The 21,418-nt window shown below is 47.8% G+C and overlaps 1 protein-coding gene across 7 annotated transcripts in view; it reads right to left on the reverse strand.

Annotated features, from left to right (window-relative positions):
* Positions 1-21,418, reverse strand: part of ZFHX3 (zinc finger homeobox 3) — a 258,929-nt gene that overhangs the window by 94,571 nt on the left and 142,940 nt on the right. For all 7 annotated transcript variants that reach the window (XR_014292026.1, XM_082605621.1, XM_082605625.1 and 4 more), the window contains one exon: positions 12,845-13,076. Coding sequence is in view for 6 of the 7 variants with exons in the window: in XM_082605621.1 (XP_082461747.1) it covers positions 12,845-13,076 (232 nt within the window). In the remaining variant the exon portion in view is untranslated. The remainder of the gene's footprint in view (positions 1-12,844; positions 13,077-21,418) is intronic.

Raw genomic sequence — 21,418 nt, forward strand, 5'->3', positions numbered from 1 at the left:
GATACTAAGTAGTGAAACGGAATTCCTGTCCAGGAAATACACATCACCCTCTGACACGCCAAGATGCTGTGTGGAATGTGAACGCCCGTCAGAAGGTGGAGGGCAGGAGGAGGTGGAAGGTCATTACTTCGCTCCAGTCATCCTAACACATACCCTGACCACAGCCAGCTTCTCATTCTTCACATATGGTGTTTACGTTGTAGTAGAGACAGCTCATCCTCAAGTCTAAAGGACACGAGTCTGTCCCGTGCTTCACACTTGCGTGATGACTCACCAGAAATGGTTTTGTTTTATGAAAAAACCGCTGACCCCTGGGCTAAACCAGAGAACTCCAAAGAGCTACGCTGATCCCAGAAAGTGGCTTCTAAGCAGTTCAAGGTCAACGTAGCCCCTTCTACTTGCGGTCATCCTGGCTCACAAGCATCCTGCAGAGACTGCACCCTGTGGTGCCCCCTCTCCTCCCTGCCTGAGGGGCTCCTTTACTTGGGGGTGATGGGGAGGGAGACAATTCACATCTGTACGACAGTGGACATGCAAGTTCAGTTTCCATGGTAACCTGAACAGTGGAAGTCGCACTGTCACTCTCCTGCTTTGACCTTTCCCATCTTGATGGGAGCAAATTCCAAATCTCCCTGCATCCTGCCAGGGTCCACAGGACCGGGCTGCTTGGACCACAGCTCCCGGCCCGCCAACCCTCTGCCCGCCTTCCCTGCTGCTCCTCCAACCAGCCGAGGGGCTGTGCACTCGCTGGGCCCTCTGCCAGGGCCGCTCCTGCTCAGCTCCGATGTCACCTCCCCGGAGCGCCTTATATAACATCCTGCCCCGCCTGGCTCTATATTTATAGCACCTTGCACACCTGACATCCTCTACTTGTTTATCTGCTGTCTGTCTCCCCCTTACTAGAGGGTAAAGTCCAGACTTTGCATTCCCTCTCTGCAGGCGGCTTTCCCAGAGCCTAGAGTGGCATGTGGCCACACTAAGGACACGCCCATGCGTGCAGGATTAAAGAGCTCCACTTCTGGACTCAAACCAGTCGCTTCTTCCCCTGCCGTGGTTCTCTTCTAAAAGAAACAAGGCGGACTTCCCTGGTGGCGCAGTGGTTAAGAATCCTCCTGCCAACGCAGGGAACACGGGTTCAAGCCCTGGTCCAGGAAGATCCCACATGCCGTGGAGCAATTAAGCCCATGTACCACAACTACTGAAGCCCACACGCCTACAGCCCATGCTCTGCAACAAGAGAAGCCACCACTATGAGAAGCCTGCGCACCGCAACAAAGAGTAGCCCCCACTCGCCACAACTAGAGAGAGTATGCATGCAGCAACAAAGACCCAACGCAGCCAAAGATAAATAAATAAAATAAATTTATTATAAAAAATAAATAAAAATTTAAAAAAAATAAAAGAAGCAAGGCAAGTCAGATCCTGTCTTTTCCCTACTTGTGCCTCATCTTTGCCTCTTCATTTCCAAACTCTTCAGCACTTGCCCATTCTCCTTATACCTTCTTTCCCTCCCTTTTTCAAAAATCATGGCCCCCAATTTTGATTTTGTTCTAAATTTAACTGCCTACACAGACTTCATTGCTTTGTTAATAATTCAAGACCCACCAACCCAAATTCCAGCTCACATCTACTACAAAACCAGCATGAAAATGTCTGGGGAGGACACAGCTCACCTGGCCGATGGCCGGGCCACACCCTCATCACCTAAGAACCTCACACAGTTCCCAGTACAGACTCCCGCCCAAGCCCACCAGGGCAGGGCTGCCCTCTCCAATCTGTGCGGTTCCTCAGTCCTTCTTGGATTGACTCACACAAGAAAATCACAAAAGGGTTTTGAATATTAGGAAAACCGTGCAAAGCATTTCCAGTTCTCGGGGAAAACCGAGGCTTACACTCTGCTGGCTGGAGAGTCACAAATAACCGCCGCCCCTTCTCTCACCTGTCTGATGGGTTTCTTCATTTCTACCCTGAGAGGATCCGGCAGTGGATTATATTCCTTTCTGGATATGAAGAACCCTGTCCCTGGGGCAAAGCGCTGCTCGTCCCTTGGATGAGCTTGTCAGCCCACAGGAAGGAGGCAAGACACAACGGGATGAGCCCTGCCCTAAGCCTCTGTCTAGAGCAGCACCATCCATGAGAACTTCCCGAAGGACATTCTTGCCTCTGTCTGCACTGTCTGTCTGATACAGCAGCTACCAGTCACACGTGGCACTGAGCACAAACGGTCTGGGACAGGGGGAACCTGGAGACATGAGACCTACGATGGCTGAGAAGCAGTGAAAATGCCCTGCTTTACACTCTTGCAGAGGAAGGCCCTTCTGGAGGTCGGCCACGAAACCTGCATCCCAGATTCGCATCTGGGAAAGACGAGGGTTGGGGAAGAGGAAGCACCTGCCCTATGGACACACGTGAGGGGTGGGCCCTAAATGAAAAGGGTGAAAACTCACACACCGGGGCCTTTATCCTGGAGGATTTGACACAGATAAGGTACAAACCACATGGCGGCAGAGGCCTTCAGGTGCTTCCGGCAACCAAAAAAATGCTTCGGATGGAAGCCCAACCAACAGACATCGTATATAATTCTCTACCAAAGCAGGTCGTAGAAGGTGGCACGGTCTAGGGGGCAGGGGTGGGCACTTCCTCCAGCCAGGACAAAAACCAAACAGGGCCACTAAACACCATCCACAAATCCACAGGGAGTTGTGCTTGTCCTTGAAAGCACCAGTGGGTAACAGAGAAGAGTCGCTCCTGCTACAGACCCTCCCACAAGAGCCTCCTACATGACAGCCTACTGGAGAACCCTCGACAAGGGCAGTTGTCCCGAGGCGCAGACTGCCAGGTTGCACAGGCACGAGACTATCCCTACATGGGGCTGGCTGTGCCCTTGGGGCTCATCAGTGGAAGGTTTGAGCAGAGGCTGTGTCAGGACAGGTGAGAAGAGACTCCTGGTTCAACGAGCTCAGTGGGCACAGTGCTCTGACCCCTTTCCTGATCTAACAAGGGGACCCCTCTGGAGTCCCCTGCCAAGAAGCTTGCTCTGTTTCTTCACAGGCCAAGGCCCTCATCGAGGACCAAGGGCTGGGAGCAGGAAGCTACGGAGGGGCCAGCAGGTCCTGATAATGCTGCGGGAGGGCTACGTGCAGGGTCTCTCCACTGACCTCCGCCTCTGCGCCCACCTCCACCTCCTGCCCTCCTTCCACATCCAAAAGGACCACAGAAGAAGAAAGAAGACACTGGCCTCAGATGTCAGAGAGTCAATGTTACGGGCTGAAATGTGTTCCCCAAATTCATACGTTGAAGCTCTAACCCCCAACACCTCAGATGTGACTGTATTTGGAGAAAGACCTTTAAGGCAGTGATTAAGTTAGAAGTGAGTGTTAGACTGGATTAGGGCTCACCCCGATTGATGTCCTTATAAGAAGAGGACATTATGACACACAGAGAGACACAGGGCTGAGCACAGAGCAAAGGCCATGGAAGGAGAGAAGCAGCCATCTGTATGCCAAGGAAAGTGGCCTCAGGAGAAACAAAACCTGCCAACACCTTGGACTTCCAGCCTCCAGAACTGTGAGTAAACTAAGTTCTGTTGTTTAAGGCACTCGGCCTACGGTATTTTGTTATGGCAGCTCTAAGCAAACTAAGGCAGTCTGAAAGGACAAACTCTGTCCTAAGCAGAGGATGTTAAGCCAAGGAAAATGGTGAGAGAAAAGCACATAGATTCTTTTTGTGTCTTCATGAGAGGACAACAGATCTGGATAAAACTGAGTTAAAACAACAGACAGGCCTGTTCCAAGAAAAATCACATACTGTCCAACTTTTAATATTCTAATTAGAGCAGAAGTCAAGGATCTTTTAAAAGCAATAAATAGCTCTTTTTATTAACAAACACACAAAAGGTCTCAAGATATAGTCTTGAGGTATAAAACTATAAAAAGCGCTTTAACAACCACTCTGAAGGATACATCTTTACAAAGTCCTTCCCAACTCCCTCAGAACTGCTAATGGATTAGGCTAAAGTGGCAAAACCAAAAGTAAGTGCCTATTTGAAAACATATTTCTCCCATACTGAGAAAAACTGAGGGGAAAAAAAAAAAGCAAAAAGAGAAATGGGAAAGCAATAAAGAACACACCCTACGCAGCCTGGCAGAAAGCAGGTGGCAGGTAGGCACCATATTCTTTAAAACGGAAGCCAAAGAGTTTTATGGAAAGTGCAGCCCAAACCCAGCCTGGACCTGCAGGATCCCAGTGAGGAACCCAGAGCCAGGGTAAGTGTGTCATGCGCCCTCACAGCCGGCCAGCGCTGTCCGTCAGAACCTTCTGAACGGTTCTAGAAATCTGTTCTGTCCACCAAGGTAGCCATGAACCACATGTGACTAAGAAGCACTTGCAATTTGGCTAGTATGACAAGAGAGACTGAATTTTAAATGTTTATATAACCTTAATTAATTTAAACTTAAATAGCCACAGGGGGCTTGTGGCTGCCGTGCAGAACGGGCAGACAGAATCTGGAGAAGCTTCCTTGCTGCTCTCAGGGGATCTAGAAACCCAACGACCAGGGGACTCTGGACAGTGCTTATTCTGATTTAGGAGGCCAGAAAACTTCCCACTGCTAGTCAGTGTTTGAAAAAATCATGTGGGACTATAATTCTCCTAATTGGGTCACAGTTTGAAGGGGCTTCTTCCCTAACATCTGTAACTCTGAGAAGAAGGCTTTGAGCTATTTCTGTAAGCAAAGAGACAGATGCATGTTCTATTTCCCTGGCCCCCTGCCAAGGTCAGGAACAAGTTTAATATAACTAGCCCAAGAAATGGATTCTTTAGACATTCCTAAAGGCAAAACAAGTACAAATCTTCCTTTCTCTTGAAAAATTACATTTGGGCAACACAGGAGGTGTGAAGTGCAGAGGCTGGGATGAGGATCTGCCCACGTGGTGGGGACAGTAGATGATGACCGCTCCATCCCGCTACCGCCATCCCCAACCCACGTGAAATCCAGGTGCACAACCCTAACCCCAACCCAGTGCAAACACCGACTCACTGGCTAGCTACTTATGTTCATCTGTCAAGATGCAAACTTTCAAGCTCCTTGGATACCCCTTGCAAAGGTGACTTGGCAGAAAAGTTTCACTGAAGTGATACTTGGTGTGTCATGACATTCTCTGTCTCCCTTGGGGATCCCTGTGTTTCTGGGCTCTCTGACATGCTCACAACCCTAAACAGGAGACCCCTAATGCCCACTCTCAATATCCCCCCTCCAAAAGGACCCCCAGTCTCTCCTAATTCCAGTTACGATCAGCAGGCGCCTTTTTTTCTTTTATCTTTTTGCTGTGCCCCTTGGTATCACCCTCCCTGGAAGGGAGCAGCCACAGTGTTGCTACCTCTCAGAGTGGGCAGTGCAGGGTGGCGATAAAGGCACACACCACTACCTACCAAAGGGGACAGCATGCAAGACAACTAGAGCCCCCAAATGAGGACAGGGCTAACCGGGCAGGCAATGTCTAGCCATACATACAGCCCAATATATAGGCAAGGTATGCTCCAGGGCTATATACTGAAATAAAACCAAAAAACCTCGACAGCTTTGAACCTCCCATGAAAATAAAGCAACTAGTAAATGGTGGATCCAGAATATCAAAGGGCGAATAAATGATAATCATTGCAACTCAGGCTACTGCAGCCAGATCTCAGATAATTTCTAAAAGGTGGAATGTCTTGGTGCAGACGCTCGTCTCTTCTGGAGAAGACAGAAGGGAAACAGAGTAGGTGGGAGGTCATAGACCCTGGACCCACTGCCCAAGGACTATCCTGGTGATGTCACATCTTCTCCAGAGGGACCCCTCCAGACCAGGAGCACGGGACAGCAGTGAACCAGCACTCTGCACATGTCCACCTTCCAACACACCAGATCATTAGCATACTTTGCAGAGAGCAAGCAGAAATCTTTAATTGTCCTTAATTACCCAGTTCAAGAAAGCTCCTAGATAATGGCTCTTGGACTTCTGGCCTGGTATTCACGTAATTTCCCTGACTCTGGCTTCATTATATTCCTAGCTTAGAAGCAACAGCCCCTCCAAGATGCCTCTTCATAACAGACTCTGATGTTCCAGGAAAGACAGTGCCATCACTACAAAGCTGTTTTGTATGAAGAGACAGATTCCTAGCTTCTACACTGGCCTGGGGTGTGGGTGTCTGTGTGTGTGTGTGTGCACATGCACGCCTAGGCATGCACACACATGTGTGGGAGGAGGGGAGGACACGCTAGCATCTACTTAGAGGAATGACTACGACAAGGAATATGTAATCAGAAGCCGTCACAATTACAAATGTAAATGAACAGGCAATTGGCGCTGACCTTTGTAGATTGTTAGAGGACTAATTAAGGCAAATCAGGAACTCTGTTGCAACAAAAAAACAAGACAGTATACACCCTAAGAAGTACTCCTGTCCTCTTCATGTAGATGCAAAATGCAAGCAAATCAGACAGTAATCAAACTATGTATACTTTATATCGGCAAACGGAAAACTATCTCCATGAACAAAAGACAACCAAGGTTCACCCCCTGGCTTCTTGTGAGCAATTCTGCTAATACCTCTGTCAATGAGCTCCACCACCATTTGAGTTCTTGTCATGTGCCTGACACTCTATTAGGTCCCACCCATGAAACAGCCAGAAATGCCAATTACAAACTATGCTTAGGATGGTTAGTTTAAAAGCTTTAAAAAAAAAAAATTAGAGTCAAACTATACCCTATTTTGTAAACCCCATTTTTCATTTAACAATATTATATTCTCTTTTCATGTCGATACATAATGATGTCCCTTTATCCTTGCACTGAAAAGCAGCTTTCTAAAAAAGCACACTGAAATTCACAATCCTTATCCCAATAGTCCTTCATCAGGGAATGGATTTAAAACAGATAAAGTCATATTTTCTCTACTCCTCCATGAGTGCTTAAATTTTCAGTCACCCCAATTTGTCCTGACGATCTTTTTACATTTAACTTTTCTAGTTAGAAATACTTTATCCCTGCTTTTTCCCAAACCCCATGGACAAGACACACAGTCAAAAGGAAAAAGGAAAGAGCATAACTGTGCTGGTTTTATGAAAACAGTGCTTCGGAACTGCAGAACTGGCCACAACATATTTTAGTGCTATAAGAATAATTACACTGAAATTGCATATAATTTAGCCATTTACCAAAAAAATGCACTTCATATGCAGAGGGCAGCCTTATGCCAATTTTGAAAAATCAAAACAAAAACAAATGAGAAATTGGAAAACAGTACATTTTCTTATTCTCTTAAACTGTACAAGTTAAGCAGAACTCCCTGGAAGTTGGTTTAAAAACATAACCCATCAAGTGAAGCCGGTGAGTGTTCCAGTAAAGGTTGTCACCAAAACCACATCATCACTTGGCCAGCTGTGTCTGCCTCCCTGACCCCAGGAATTCACTACCTTGAGCGCCAAAGATGTGTCAGTGAAGGAGGCCGCCGTCTTCCGCTCCAAGCAAAATATTCCCCTAAACTCTGAATGAGCGCGCCCTCTGTAAACTGAGCCACCGTCCAGTTGCCCCGGATGCCTGGGCTGGCATATTATGCAGTGTATCCACACCAAGAGCTGAGGGGAGAGCAACAGCTGTGCCCCCAACTCGAAGCCTTGCACACAGTAGGTGCTCAATGAAGAATCACTAAATTACTTCTGTGCAATGTTCGGAGGTTGACGTCTCCGTGAAAGAAGTAGTTAAGGCGAGGGTAAGAGAAACAGGAGGAGGAAAAGGAGAGGAAGGCTGAGGCCAGAAACACAAAGCACCTCTTGTCTTCTGGAAGCCCAGGGCACTGATAGAGTGAAATTAACTACAGTTTCACCCGGGAGCCAGAAATGCCTTTTTAATAAGCAAACAGGGAAGCTGATCCTACACATGATCCACCTACGAGAGCTTTCCATCTTTCAAGAGTTTCTGGTCAACTATGGGAAGCAAACAGCCGAAGCCAGCAACTGGGAGATATAACCCAGGGTGCGGCCACAACAACAGGCTTTCTCTTCCTTTATCTGTGTGTGGGGATGAAACGGAAAGGCTAAGTCCCAACAAAGTCAGGAGAACACTTGCTCTTTGCAGAAAAGACACTCAAGCCACAAACTGAAAGACCAGGTCACACACAAAAAATGCGGGGATGCAGTGAACCTCATCTAGTTTGGTTACTTTCTTTTCTCTGAGATGTATAATTCCAAGACATTTTTTTTTAATGGGAAGGCCGTGTGTGTGTGTGCGTGTGTGTGTGTATGCATGCGTGCGTGTGCACATGTATGTCTGTAGCATGGACAAAGACCATCACACTCGGTTAAAGACAATATAATACAGGACTCAGCCTGCCCATTGATGTAAGGGTGAAGCTTGACCACAAGCAGGACCGTGTAGGGGAGTGTGGACTACTTATTAGCACATGGTCAGCAATCAAGACTCAGTCCTTTGGTGCAGCAGGGCAGGACCTAGATGCTTTACGTCTGGTCATGAGGCCTCTCAAGGGGTTAGAGGGCCCATGGTGGGTGTAAATCCTGGCCACTGCCACGAAGTTGTGAAAGGCAGAGGAGACCTTCACAATTTCTCCTTCTCCACACTTCCGTGTGGGCTGGCAGGCGACGTGCTAAGCCTGACTGATTGGAAAACACGTGGGCTTAAGTTAACAAGTAAGATTTGAAGAAGTGATATTTCTGTCACCCACTGGGAAGAATCCATGGTAGAGTCCACTCCATCAGCCTCAGCAAGGGAAGCCCTGCCACCTGCAGAAGGCGACAGGAGACTGGGGTCTGAGGTCCTGGGCTCAGAGAAGGAAAGGAAGTTATTTCTGATGGCTTTTGTGTAAAACTTTCTGGTACGTGGACAAGAGAGGAGGAAAGAAAAGGAAGGAAAGGAGAGAGAACACCATCGTTTAACCAGATGATGACAGAATACCAGGAACGAAAACCCTAGACAGCGCCACCGTTTATATGCAGCTTAGAGTCAGAACAGGCAGGGCTCCCGAAAGGTGCCCAAAGATTCCCTGAGGCCGCCTTATGCTACATGAATGATGTTTCCAGCTGAAGATCAGTGTCCCAATCCTTACGTTCCAGAGGAGAAAACTGGGAATACAGGCATACCTCAGAGATACTGCAGGTTCGGCTCCAGAGCACTGCGATAAATCGAGTATTACAATACAGCGAATCACACGAATTTTGTGGTTTCTCAGGGTGTATAAAAGTTACATTTACACTATACTGTAGTCTAGTAAGTGTTCAACAGCATTATGTCTAAAAAATGTACATACCTTAATTAAAAAATACTTTATTGCTAGAAAATGTGAACCATCATCTGAGCCTTCAGGGGGTCGTAATATTTTTCGCTGGTGGAGGGTTTAAAATATTGCGAGAATTACCAAAATGTGACACAGAGACACAAAGTGAGCAAATGCTGTTGGAAGAATGGGGCCCACAGACTTGCTCCATGCAGGGCGGCCACAAACCTTCTATTTGTGAAAGAATGAAGCATGTGGAGCACAGTGAAACGAGGTATGCCTGTATTTTATCAAGTCTGCGTTTACAAAACTTGAAGCTGATGACCTTCAATATCTTAATTCTACTAGGCCCACAATGTCCCTTTTCTTGAAGACGCTCTTCCAAGAAGTTTTTAAGAGTCAATTCCCGGCGGGAGGGAAAAGGGTATATTTTAAGATGCGTGACCTTACAGGAGTTTCTGAAACGGAACCGAGTCACTGTTAACGCAATATGAGTATTATCTAATAATTTGTCCCTTTTGTCATTAGTAAAGCGTATAAATAAACGTAGCTAGAGCGTATGAGTGGGAGGGGCGCAGGGTTGGGAGGGAGGTGGGTGCAGCGCAAAAACATGACTCCAGGCCAAAGACAATACAAAAGGGTTTAGAAATACAGAAAGGAAGTCTATCATCTAGACTAAAGTTGCTCATACACTTCAGGAGGAGGGAAAAAAAAAAAACCCTAATACGCATTAAATGAGAGAAATCCAGAAGGCAATGGTGTAAGAAAGCAATTCCAGAGCGGCTGCATAAATAGAAGCATTACATTATAAAACAGGGAACTGTTTGTTCCAGTCCATAGACCCCGGGTGAAATGGCAGCTGTACACTATTTAGTTTGGGGCACCTCATTAATAAAAAGGGAATTCTGAGCAGAGTGAAAGAAAGAATTGAGGGGCGAAAGGGACCAGCTTTTAGCGGAAGATTGAAACAATGATGTGTGCAGAGCTCGCAAAAAAAAAAAAAAATTTAAACCCTGAAATAAATAGGTCTGAGTATATTGGCAGAGGAAGGAGAATCCTGTGAAATGACTTAATAGCAGAATAATGGGGAATGGCAGGCTCAAACAGGCCAAAATGCCCCAGTGGGGAGCAGGGATTCCCACAGCCAGATGGCACTGGCATGTCTGTGGGTGCTGGGCCCCGTCCCTGGCTCACATGCAGAGCCATGGGGTCAGACACGAAGCACAAGCCCCAGAGATTAAAACTGAACTTTAACCCAAAGAGGCACTTACAATACACGTGGGAAGGCACAGTCAGTCTTGCAGTGACCTGGAGGCGACAAAAATCATCCTGGTACCCACACAGTACCTTCCCAAAGCAACAATTCAGACTGACTGCCGGGAGGACTGGCCCCTCCTCTGTGATAATCCTACTCTAGCAGGGGGGAAGCATTCTCGAATTTTGGTATATCCCATCAGCGAAGAATCCGGTTTCATTTATATGGCAAAAGGGAGCAAAGCTACAGCCAGGTGATGGAGACAAGAGCCATGGGCAGAGGGGTCCATAAGGGCTCGGGAGGGATGTCTCCAGGAGGAGATGAAGCCAACAGATAAACTGATACAGCAGAGCCTTCGGAGATGAGAACATATCTACTCTGGCAGAGAGTTAGCCATGAATTACGGTAGGTACCTAGAAAACCAGGGAAAACAAAAAAGTTGTACAAGAAGGTAAATGAAATTATAAAACTCTACATGGCTCAGCTGTGATTAATATTTATAGAGTCAGAATAATGAAAACACTGAATATTAATATGCCCCCAAATTATTATTTAATCATAATGGAAGATGAAGGGAGGGGAAGATTGAGTGTGTAGGGGGCCGGGGTGTGTGGGTACCGTGTCTGTGTGTGTGTGTGTATGAGAGAGTGTGTACGGATTATGGGAGGGTATGAGTGTGAGTGGTATGAGTGTGTCAGCTTGCACAATGGCACACCAGCAAAATCCCCATCTTCTGGAGTAGAAAGCCAATAGATAATGTCTACAACTTACCAAAAAAATTTCTTTTTAATCAAGAAATAGTAGTAGAAGCTTGTTAAGAAATATGGAAATAAGTAACAAAAGGAACAATTAAACTTGAAAGGCGGTGCTCTGGGGAATGGGACTGGCGGGGGCTATGCCATTTTTCACAGTAAGGTTTATGTAACTTTTTGCCTTTAAAAACTTCATAAAAAAGTGTATGATAACATTAGGATAAAGTCCCCACATGGCCACGACACGTGAGAGGCCGAGAAGATGCAGCAGGCGATGGAGAGACCAAAAGGCCTGAGTCTGCAGCCCGGCTAGGTCATTCAACAGCACGCCATCGGAAGGAGAAAGAGGTCTGCAGGGGAAGTTGTGAGCCCAGCGAGTATGAGGTGGCACCCGTGAGAGGTCCAGGAAGCTGTCTGAAGGGCACTTGCCAACACCAGGAGACAAAGTTTCAAGAGGCTGGGAGCCGAGGGCCAGGCCTAGTGCCCAGGTGATGACTGCATGTAGGGCAGCCTGAGGGCCACGAGCTGGGGTGTGGGGCGGGGGTGTGGGCGTGGGGGGTGGCGTGGAGGACAGTCCAGAGCGGCAGGAGGACAAGAGAGAAACACGTCTAGGGAAGGGAGCTTCCTGAAGGGCATGGGAAGCAATTTCAAAGACCACAGAAAGAAAAAGGCTCAGCACGCAGACACTGGGCTCAGAAAATCCGAAGTCAGTGGTGACCTTCTCAAGGATGGTTTGATGACGGGAGGAAACGGGCTATGATAGGCTGATGTGTGAACAGGAGATGGACCAACACAGAGCGTTCTTTCAAGAACCTGAAGATGCTGTTGGAGAGAGAGAGTGGAACACAGGATTAAGGGAGGGCTTTAACCATAAATGGTTTTTAAAGAGACAGGTGACTGTCCTGTGCTCCCAACCAGAGAGAAAGGGACTGGAAGGCTGAAAAAATAAGAGAGAGGGGAGATTCTACTGAGTGAGGTCCCGGTGGGAGTGTGAGTCACATAGGGAAGGAAGGAGAAGGGGGCGGCGGGTGAGAGGACAGGGTGGGAGGCGGAAGCGCGGGGTTAGCTCCCCTGGAAGGTCTCCACCCTCTTTGTGAAGTAACAGCCAGCACCGAGCCAGGAACAACTGGGTCGTTCTCAAATACAATCGCAATGTTTATAACAAACACGTTTCGACCTTCTTTGAAGTTCATTCTTACAGACCAGACTCGAGGTCACACACTGCCCATTCTCAATACCGAGCAAGACATAGTTTAGCGTTTGCTTCATGTCGATCTGAACCAAAAAACTGAATCTAGAGCGCACCTCAGAAGAACGTGGGGAGAGGGGACAAAACGCGGTCTGTTGGCTTGCTCCCTGGGCAGCGGCTTGTGCCATCTGAAGAAAAGTGTGGTGCTAAGTTCCTTTAAAAAATGGGAAAAGCAACAATCCCTGCATGTCCCTTCAAAACACAATGGTCAGCTGTGAGGGTGGTTACGGACGTGAGGGCCAGCTGCACCAAGCCGCGGCCCTCGGGAGGCCACTGCCCGGGCAGCCCCGGGCCTCCCATGCCCATGAGACCACTCACCGGGGTCAGTGGGGGGGCACCTGCGGATGGTGAAGATCTGCCCCAGGTCGTCGTCCTCCTCTGGAAGGCCCTTCTGCAGCCGCTGCAGCTTGCGCAGGCTCTCGCCGCGCTGATGCTTCATGGAGCGCACGTGCTGGATGAGGTTGAGCTTGGCCTTGGTGGAGTAGCTGCACAGGACGCAGTGGTAGCAGCGGCTGTCGCCCTCCACGCCGCTCTCGTGCTGCTCCAGGTGCTACAGGGGCGAAAGAGAGGGACACGCCTCAGCTAAGCCACTCCAAGCCCACCATGCCCCGGCAGCAGCCCGAGGATCCCTTATGGGGGTGGCTTGGTTTTCCCAGCGGGTCCTTCCCCAGCAGCCCTGTGAGGACAGGGAGCAAGCTGACCCTCGTTCCCGTCTCCCTCACACATGTCAGAGTGCTGAAAACGCTGACGGATCCGACCCTCCCAGTATAAAACTGGTTTTCCTGGCACAATAATTAAAGGTTCCTCCTTCCACTCTCCAAAGCACCCTGCTTTATTTAGAACAGGGGTCGGCAAGCTATGGCCCACAGGCCAAATCCACCCTGCTGCCTATTTCTGTAAATAGGGTTTTATGGGAACACAGCCACATCTGTTAATCTGTGTATTGTCTATGGCTGCTCTCTCAACACCAGAGTTCCATAGTTGCAATAGAGACTGTTTGGCCTGCAAAGCCTAAAATCTTATTATCTGGCCCCTTACGGAAAAAGTGACCGGCCCCTGTTTTAGGGGATGGCCCACATAGTCACCTTACCTGTACAGAATCTTAGGTCAGTAACACAGAGCCAAAGCTGCTGTTAGGCTATTTCACAAGAAGGATGACTCAAGTTTTTGTATTTAGAACTGCAGACTATTAGGAGAACCCAAAATTAGGTTTTCCCCAGGATTAAAAAAAAAAAAAGACAAAAAAATAAATTTTTCCAGACTAGTTTCCCTGTCAACATCTCAAGGACATTTGGCTTAGTGCTCAGATGGTCAAAATTACACTCGGTGTTGTGTTTGTGTCAACACAGTACTCTGATTTCAGAACACAGAAGCCCCAGAGCTGGCAGAAAGCAGGCACACACAGGAATAAAGCCCTGGGCACAAGGCAGTGGAGGCCATGGAAGCAGTTAGCAGACCCCAGACTTCTGCATTTAGGAGAAGGCTTAAAGATTATCCAAGCACAACATTCACATCCTTTCGGGGCCTCTTTGAGAATATGCTGAAAGCTATGGACCCTTTTTATTAGCAATTAGGGAACTGACACGCTCCTGGTATAGGAAGGCCGCCTCCTTCATTTCAAATGATTCATTTTAGGGGAAGAGGGAACTTTTCTATTGGGTGCACATAAAGCAGGAGAAACAATTCCAAAAAGTTTAAGTGGTTGACCCAAGGTAACCCAGCTAGTTAGTGGGAGAGAGAACTAGAAGCTGGGTCTCACATCCCCCAGCATCCTTCTGGAGGAGGAAATTCAGATAATGTATTTTATGGGCTCATGTTTCCACCTGTCCTTCCCACTTTCTCCTCACCCTCATCCCCACCTCTAGTCCCCAGAGCCTGGCCCAAGGGACTACACAGAGTACACGATAAATGCCTCGGAACTTCTTTGTCCGGCCCCTCTCATTTCTGACCACACTTGTTCTATCTGATGCCCATGCCTGGTAACTGTTTCTGGTCCTGCCTGGATATCTTTCTTGTCCACATTATACGGTGAGACACTCAGAAAGCACAGCAGTCAGAATGTCCTGCACTCTGCCTCATACTGAGAATACTAGAGTGGCCCTAGCAGCACTTCCTATTGGATGACATGGCTCTGAGGCTCATGTGCTCACACGCACACATCCTATGTTCACGGAAAAAGTGTGAACATCCCAGAAGCACGTTTGGACCTCATTGGAAGAGGAAATATGAATGCAACAATAGAGTGCTGAGGAAAAACTACACTACTATAATCACTTTTGCTCTGGGGCCAACTTGCAGATAACAGAGTGAAGGGCTTCACCGGTACCAAGAGAGAACAATCCCTTCTGTCTCGAAATGGGTGATTTAACACATTCAAGCGCAGAGCCTTGGAACAAAGCAATACCCTCCCTGCCTGCCCCGACCCCGTAATAGCTGTCCTAGAACACTCACAACCAGAAGGAGTTTGAAGAACTAGCAAGCTCAGTGTTAACTGTCAAATTATAACAACTGGGCTTCCCTGGTGGCGCAGTGGTTGAGAGTTCAACTCTCGATGCAGGGGACACGAGTTCGTGGCCCGGTCCGGGAAGATCCCACATGCCACGGAGCGGCTGGGCCCGTGAGCCATGGCCACTGAGCCTGCGCGTCCAGAGCCTGTGCTCCACAGCAGGAGAGGCCACAACAGTGAGAGGCCCGCATCCCGCAAAAAAAAAAAAAAAAATTATAACAACTGAAAATGTAAAGCTACTTTTCTTGAAATAAATTTGAGCTGATTTTTTTTAAATCGTTTATCTTCAATTTGCTGCCTCTGACATAAGGCTCCTTACAGAGGATTTCAGGAGTATGGAAAGCACCAAAGCAATGTTTTCTGGAGGCTGCAACCCTGGGAAGAAGGAGAGTCTGATGGGCTAGGTGGAAAGGAAAATGATGAGCTTGTCCATGTTCCTTCTCCCCGACTTCTCCACAGGGGCCCCCGAAAGCCAAAAACTGCACCAGGATATTCCTGGGAGCAAGAGTTTGGCTTGGGATTGAGGAACAGGAAACTTGTACAGGAGCCAGAAACTGCTGCCTTGGATCACTAAGACCAAAAGAATGACATTTATTAAAGTTTCAACAAAAACTGACTGAATGAAAGATAACAGGGAAAATACCCATGGCATCTAAAGCAGTAAGTTCTGTCGAGGAGTTTTGGTGGTATCATAAACTATGAAATCAGAGCAAGTACCATTAAAGCCCTAACCCCCAATTCTCATTACTTTCCCATGAAACAGGACTTCCTTGCACTAAAGCTCTGAATCTTAAACATAAAATTTTAATATGGATGTGAGGGTTCTTTTCCAAACAGCTGGGGTTTCTAGTCTCTGAGCCAGAAGAGAGGATAACATGGCCAAAAAGTGTTGGATGGGAGTTGTCAGATGTCAGATGTATTTTGTCCTCAAATCCATGGGTTCCTGGGTGACAGGGCTGTAAAAATCCTGAACTAAAATAAACATGATACTGGAGACTCTTGTTTAAAAAATAACTGTATAAGGATGATGTCCCCAAACCACTACACTTGACCCATGGCGGTCAGTGGCAATCTCTACCGCCACCAGGAATTCTTCTGTCTGCCGTGTGAGAACCATTTTGGAAGGGAAATGGTTACATGCTACAAATGGTAGAGAAAAGAATAAAAGGAAATGCGGAAAACAGAGCCACGGCCTTTCCCACTGATCCCAGTGCAGGGAACATTCAGGGTCCTCTCTCAGAGACTTGCACAGAAGCGCAATTCAAAATTCCAAGCTTGCTTTTGCACTCCAAGTTCACTCTCCAAGACATACACACAAAGATCCAGAACCAACTATTTCTCCATCCTAGGAAACACCTGCTTATAAAGGTTATACCCAACCCAAACTTCCACTCACAACTGGAGTCTCTTGAGGTCTACCTGCGTGTGACAGCTCCTGTTCTCACCCCATCTCGTAAGCTCGGTCATTCTCAGGCTGTCCAATCTCCAGCAAACGGGGGCCCAAAGCGAGCAGCAGGGTCCTAGGTCCTGACTTCTGTGACCTTCTCCACACCATCTGGTCATTTCCCAGGCCTTGAGTGGGTCAACGCCCTGACCTTGTTGGCCAGGCACCCTCTCCCTCCCAAGATGCCCTGGCCCATCCCCAGAATTCCACCCTTGGAACCTGCCTAATAAGACGCAGCAGGAGGGGATGGGGCTGCAGAGGCCGATGAGGACTCTACGGGGCAAGCCAGTCAGCCAAAGACATGCTTTCCCTGCAGAAGAGAGTAGATGTTTTCATTTGGAGAAAGAGGGAGAATGATTTTTCCTGTCCCAGCTAATTAGAATACCGTCAGTTGGGATCACAATGTATTTAATTAAATTCACTGTAATATATGGAGAATCCACCAAGGCACAAATCCCAGTGGAAGACTCAGCGGAGGAGCTGCCTGCCTCCTTTCAGAGTTCTTGCTCTCCTCTGCAGGCAGGAAATTCTCCTCCCACGCAGGTACTGGACTCCCCCAACACTCTCCCCCTCTCAGAGGTTGCCCATTCTCGGGAAGGAGGACCCAGGTCTTGTTTGGCTTTTTCCATTTATTTCTTTACTCTGTGCTCAAGATCCTTAACTGCTCACCTCTGTCGGGTCAGGTGTACAGTTGAAAAAAGAAAACGGAACAATAATTTCAAGTGTGGTTAGTGTGCTACACGTGGACCCAAAGAAAACTGGCCACTGAGCCCATCAGGCAGGGTTTGGTTTTGGTTCAATTCTAAGCATCTACAACACATGAGACACTACGTAAACACACACACACACACACACACACACACACATGTACAGAGACTATGCCCTACTCTAGGGCATGACCCTGCAGGTAATAAGGCGGTGATGGCGGTGACTTGGCAGTCAGGCCAAGGGATATAAGGAGGGCACCCCTTTAGTGTGAATACCATTGTGAGAATACACCCTCCAGCTGGACCGGTGAAAATCACTGGCTCACTCAAGAAAAATCAACATCTACCCACCAATGAATAATGAAGAAGCAGGACCAACTAGTAAATCAAGAAAGGGAGATCTACCCAGCTAAAGAAGACTGGCAACCGAGGTCCAGCCAAACTCACTCGGTTCAGCCAGCCTCTCCTATAACCTTGAACACTGAACCACCCAGGGTTTCCTTGTTTTCCCCCAATCTCACTGGCTGTTTTTTAAAGTGCCTGCAAAACACTGGGTTATATGAACTGCAAGTGTACCGTTGTTTCCACCAAAAGAAACGTCTACACGTGGCAAGAGGATTTATTTCCTGAAAGCTCAGAGAAGTACAAGGACCCACAAGAAGGGAATAAGTATCCAGTGTGACTCATAAATGGAAACAGAGAAAGAGCCCAACAAACTCCAACTTCTCCAACTGACCACCGTGCGGCAGGAAACAGACTGTCCTCACGGCAATCGAGTAGGAGCTGGATTCACACACACTAGGTGGGCAGCACCTGTGCTGGAAATGAGCGAGCGGGGCTCCCTCGCACTGGTCAGGGACCCTTTCCTGTCCATCTGTCTGATCCTGTCAGAGCATTTATCATTTAAAATGCTCGTCCTGTCCTGGTTTAGCTGGCAGGCGACACTTCCTGTGCGCCTCACACGGAAACATCCAATGTCCCACGTCTTCCCTTCTGGGTCTGGTTCCGAGGGAAGAACTTGGAAAAGAAAAGACCTCAGTACAACAAGAGGCGCCTTGAGTAATAGGCCTGGCACGTGAGGCCGAGTGCAAAAAGCAAATTAATAATTAAAAAAGAAAGGAAAGGAGCCAGCCCGCGTTATTTGTGGGATCCCACCCCACTGACATGTTGGGCTCGTCCACCCTGGCCAACGAATGAAAGTCAAAGAGACGAAAAGAGGGCTCTTGTTAGAAAATAATTCATCGTGAAAATCAAAAAAACGTGTTCCTGTTACTTGTTTCCCAGGAAAACTAACCAAGTTCTGTCAGAGGACATCGATTTCTATAAATCTGGAGGGGCCCCGGCTCCCTCCCCCTCAACAATAGGAAACTTCTAACATCTGGTTCTTCATGCATGGAATGCAAAATATTGATCAGGTTTTGTCAAAGCCTCCCCTTTAAAGGAGAAATGGACAAAGTACACTCTGACACACACACACACACACACGCACACTCACAGATGAAAACACACGATTCACAAATGAAGGTTCCTCGGGGAATAATAACTGTTACCATGAACACACGAATGCCCACCCCGTCACCACATTCTCCCATGGATGCAACGCATCTGTACTCAGAGGGCAAAGCAAACACTGGAGCTCCCTGATGGGGTAAAGCAGCTCCCAGGCCTCCCTCCGGGCAAGTGGCAGACCAGACACCTCTTGCATCACAGAGAAGAAGCCCCACAGCGGGCGTCCAAAACGGCCCCTGACACACCTGTGGTGCTCGGAAGTGCAACCCGGCACAGGCAGGCAGGAGAGTCTCTCAATCCACAAAACAGAGGTCCCCAATGGAACAGGCTGCTGTGGCATCAGGCCTCTGGAGGGAAAAAACTTAACCACAGCAAGCCCGGGGCTTGGGGTGAGGACCATGAAAGTCTCACCAACACTTCCAGTGAGAAGAAACAGGAAGATGAGGGTCCAGAGTGAATGTGCTAATTACCCAGTAAGATGAAATAAGGAAGAAGTAAGCAGGTGTTAGTTCACCATCATACCCGTGCATGGCATTTACTCCTGAGGAAGCACCTTCACACATTTAATTTTCTCATGACACCCCGACGTGGGCAGCGTTTGGCTCCTGTCCTTGGGAGAAACCCAAAGCTCCAAGAAGTCATGTGACCCCTTGCCCCCAAGGTCCCACAGAGCATGGAAGAAACACGACTGGAACCCAGGGCTGGAGGCCAGGTCCACAGCTGTCCACCTACACTGCAATGACCATGGGGTGCATTCTGGAACACGAGACTCCCCAGACCCGGGTATTCACTTTGAATGCCTAAAAAAGAAATTGTTTCAGGTGTAATGCAATCCAGAATGGGGGTGGTTAATTTTTTTAATCAGGGGTTGTGTTACAGTTCCAAATTTAATGTCGCATTCTTAGGAAAGCTTCCGGAAGGTCAACCTAAATATATATGTATTCTCTGTTTCATGTTGGCTTTTCACCCACTCATGCCCTCATCCTCGGCACCTGTTAATTTAGTCCTATTTCACTGCAGGAGCCCAGCAGACAGCGTAAGATATAAGCCCCAACCACCATTTACAAGAGAACGTGAAAGGAAGTAAAAATATTCCCTTAGATCAATCCATTTGCGTTGCTCTGACCTATTTTCCAGTTTCTAGGCCAGTCTCCTCACGCCCTGGAACAAGCCATGACTGTTCGCTCTCAGCATCCGAGCTCCAAGGCCAGAGTCAAGACTTTCTAACCCTGCATCTCTTTGCTTGCATGAATGATATTTCCTCATTCAAAAGTCTCAAGAAGAATGTTTCTTGAGAGAAGTATAGTAAACTCTAAAAAAAAAATAAGCATAAATCTGCAATCTATAGGTTGTATCAGCCTTGGCTTTGAAATCTTTTCTAGAAAAATCCAAGCATGGACTCTTGTAGAATGTTGATGCCATCCCTAACAGATTTCATTTCCCTCTGCAGGGAAAACTCCAGAAAGGAGTGTGGCATAACTATACATAGAGAGGACGCTGATAAGGTGTGTAGGAGTCTTCCCTAAGGAAAGGGCCCATCGGAGCCTGAGGTCTCAAGCAAAATAAGGGCTAATTTCCACGACGGTCAAATGAGCATCTACATGAACTCGGAAGCCAACGGAGGTATGTGGCAGGGAAAACAATCAAGCAGGTCCCACAAGGCTCACATCAAACTGCCTCTCCTCCAGGAACTACCCAAAGCTCCCTGGATCTGAAGATCAGCCCTCCACTAAGGGCACTGGTAACAGTTCATTAAGATGTGCTTCTTCCCTTACGCTACTTTCCAGCTCTCCCAGGGGTATGTCCCCACACAAAACAAAGGCCGCCATATATATGCTACTCAAGCTGGTCCTCATTCAACTCCATGTCACACTGTTGTCATAATGGTGGTTTAAGGTGAACTCTGGATTAAGGCAGGCCAGGGAAAACCCTCCCTCTGTGCTACCTTCAGCAAATTACACACACGGGGTGGGCCTCAGTTGCCTCATCTGCAATGTTGGAACAACAACAGAACCCCCTCATAGCACCACTGGGAGAGGTCAATGGGATAACTTGTACAAAGTGCCTGATGTATGGTGTGCCTTCATAATCAACAAGGCTATTATTATTACTACCATTATCTTTCAAACTAGTTAAGCTTTGGGGATTAGGAATAGAAATGAATGTCTACTGAATTTACCTATCTGACATTTCCCTCCTATGACCAATCGATCCTGCCCCCTCCCTGGGAACCACCACCCCACACCACGCCCCAGGGCCAAAGAAGAATCCCTTGTTGACAATAAAGAAACTGCGATGTACAGAAATTATAAAATAGAGGGGAAATTGCGCACACACAGGCCCGACTCCTTCCTTACAAGAGGTGCTGAAGTTTTATTTTAAGTCCCTTGCCCAAGTCGTGCAGCTGGCGCAGGCAGCACCAGGATCACACCCCAGGTCCGTGTCCTGGCCACAGAACCCCATCAGTTCTCTCTGGATCTCTCTGCCCATGAGGTGTCAATATATAATGAAAATCAGAACCCTCGCTCTTTTACCACATCTGCCAACATCCCAGGCGAGAACCAGGAAAGGAGAACTTTGCTGAAAAGGCTGCAGACAGGGCGCTGATTCCCCAAATCCGCTCTGAAGGATTTGCTTATTTGTATCTCCAACCCCATGACAGTCAACACAGCAGGAAAAACATACTTGTCTGGTGGTCAAAACAGGTGCATTACTTCATCTGTAAA

Source organism: Mesoplodon mirus (assembly GCF_964341445.2).
Source record: "Mesoplodon mirus genome assembly, chromosome: 19".
Classification (NCBI taxonomy): Eukaryota; Metazoa; Chordata; class Mammalia; order Artiodactyla; family Ziphiidae; genus Mesoplodon; species Mesoplodon mirus.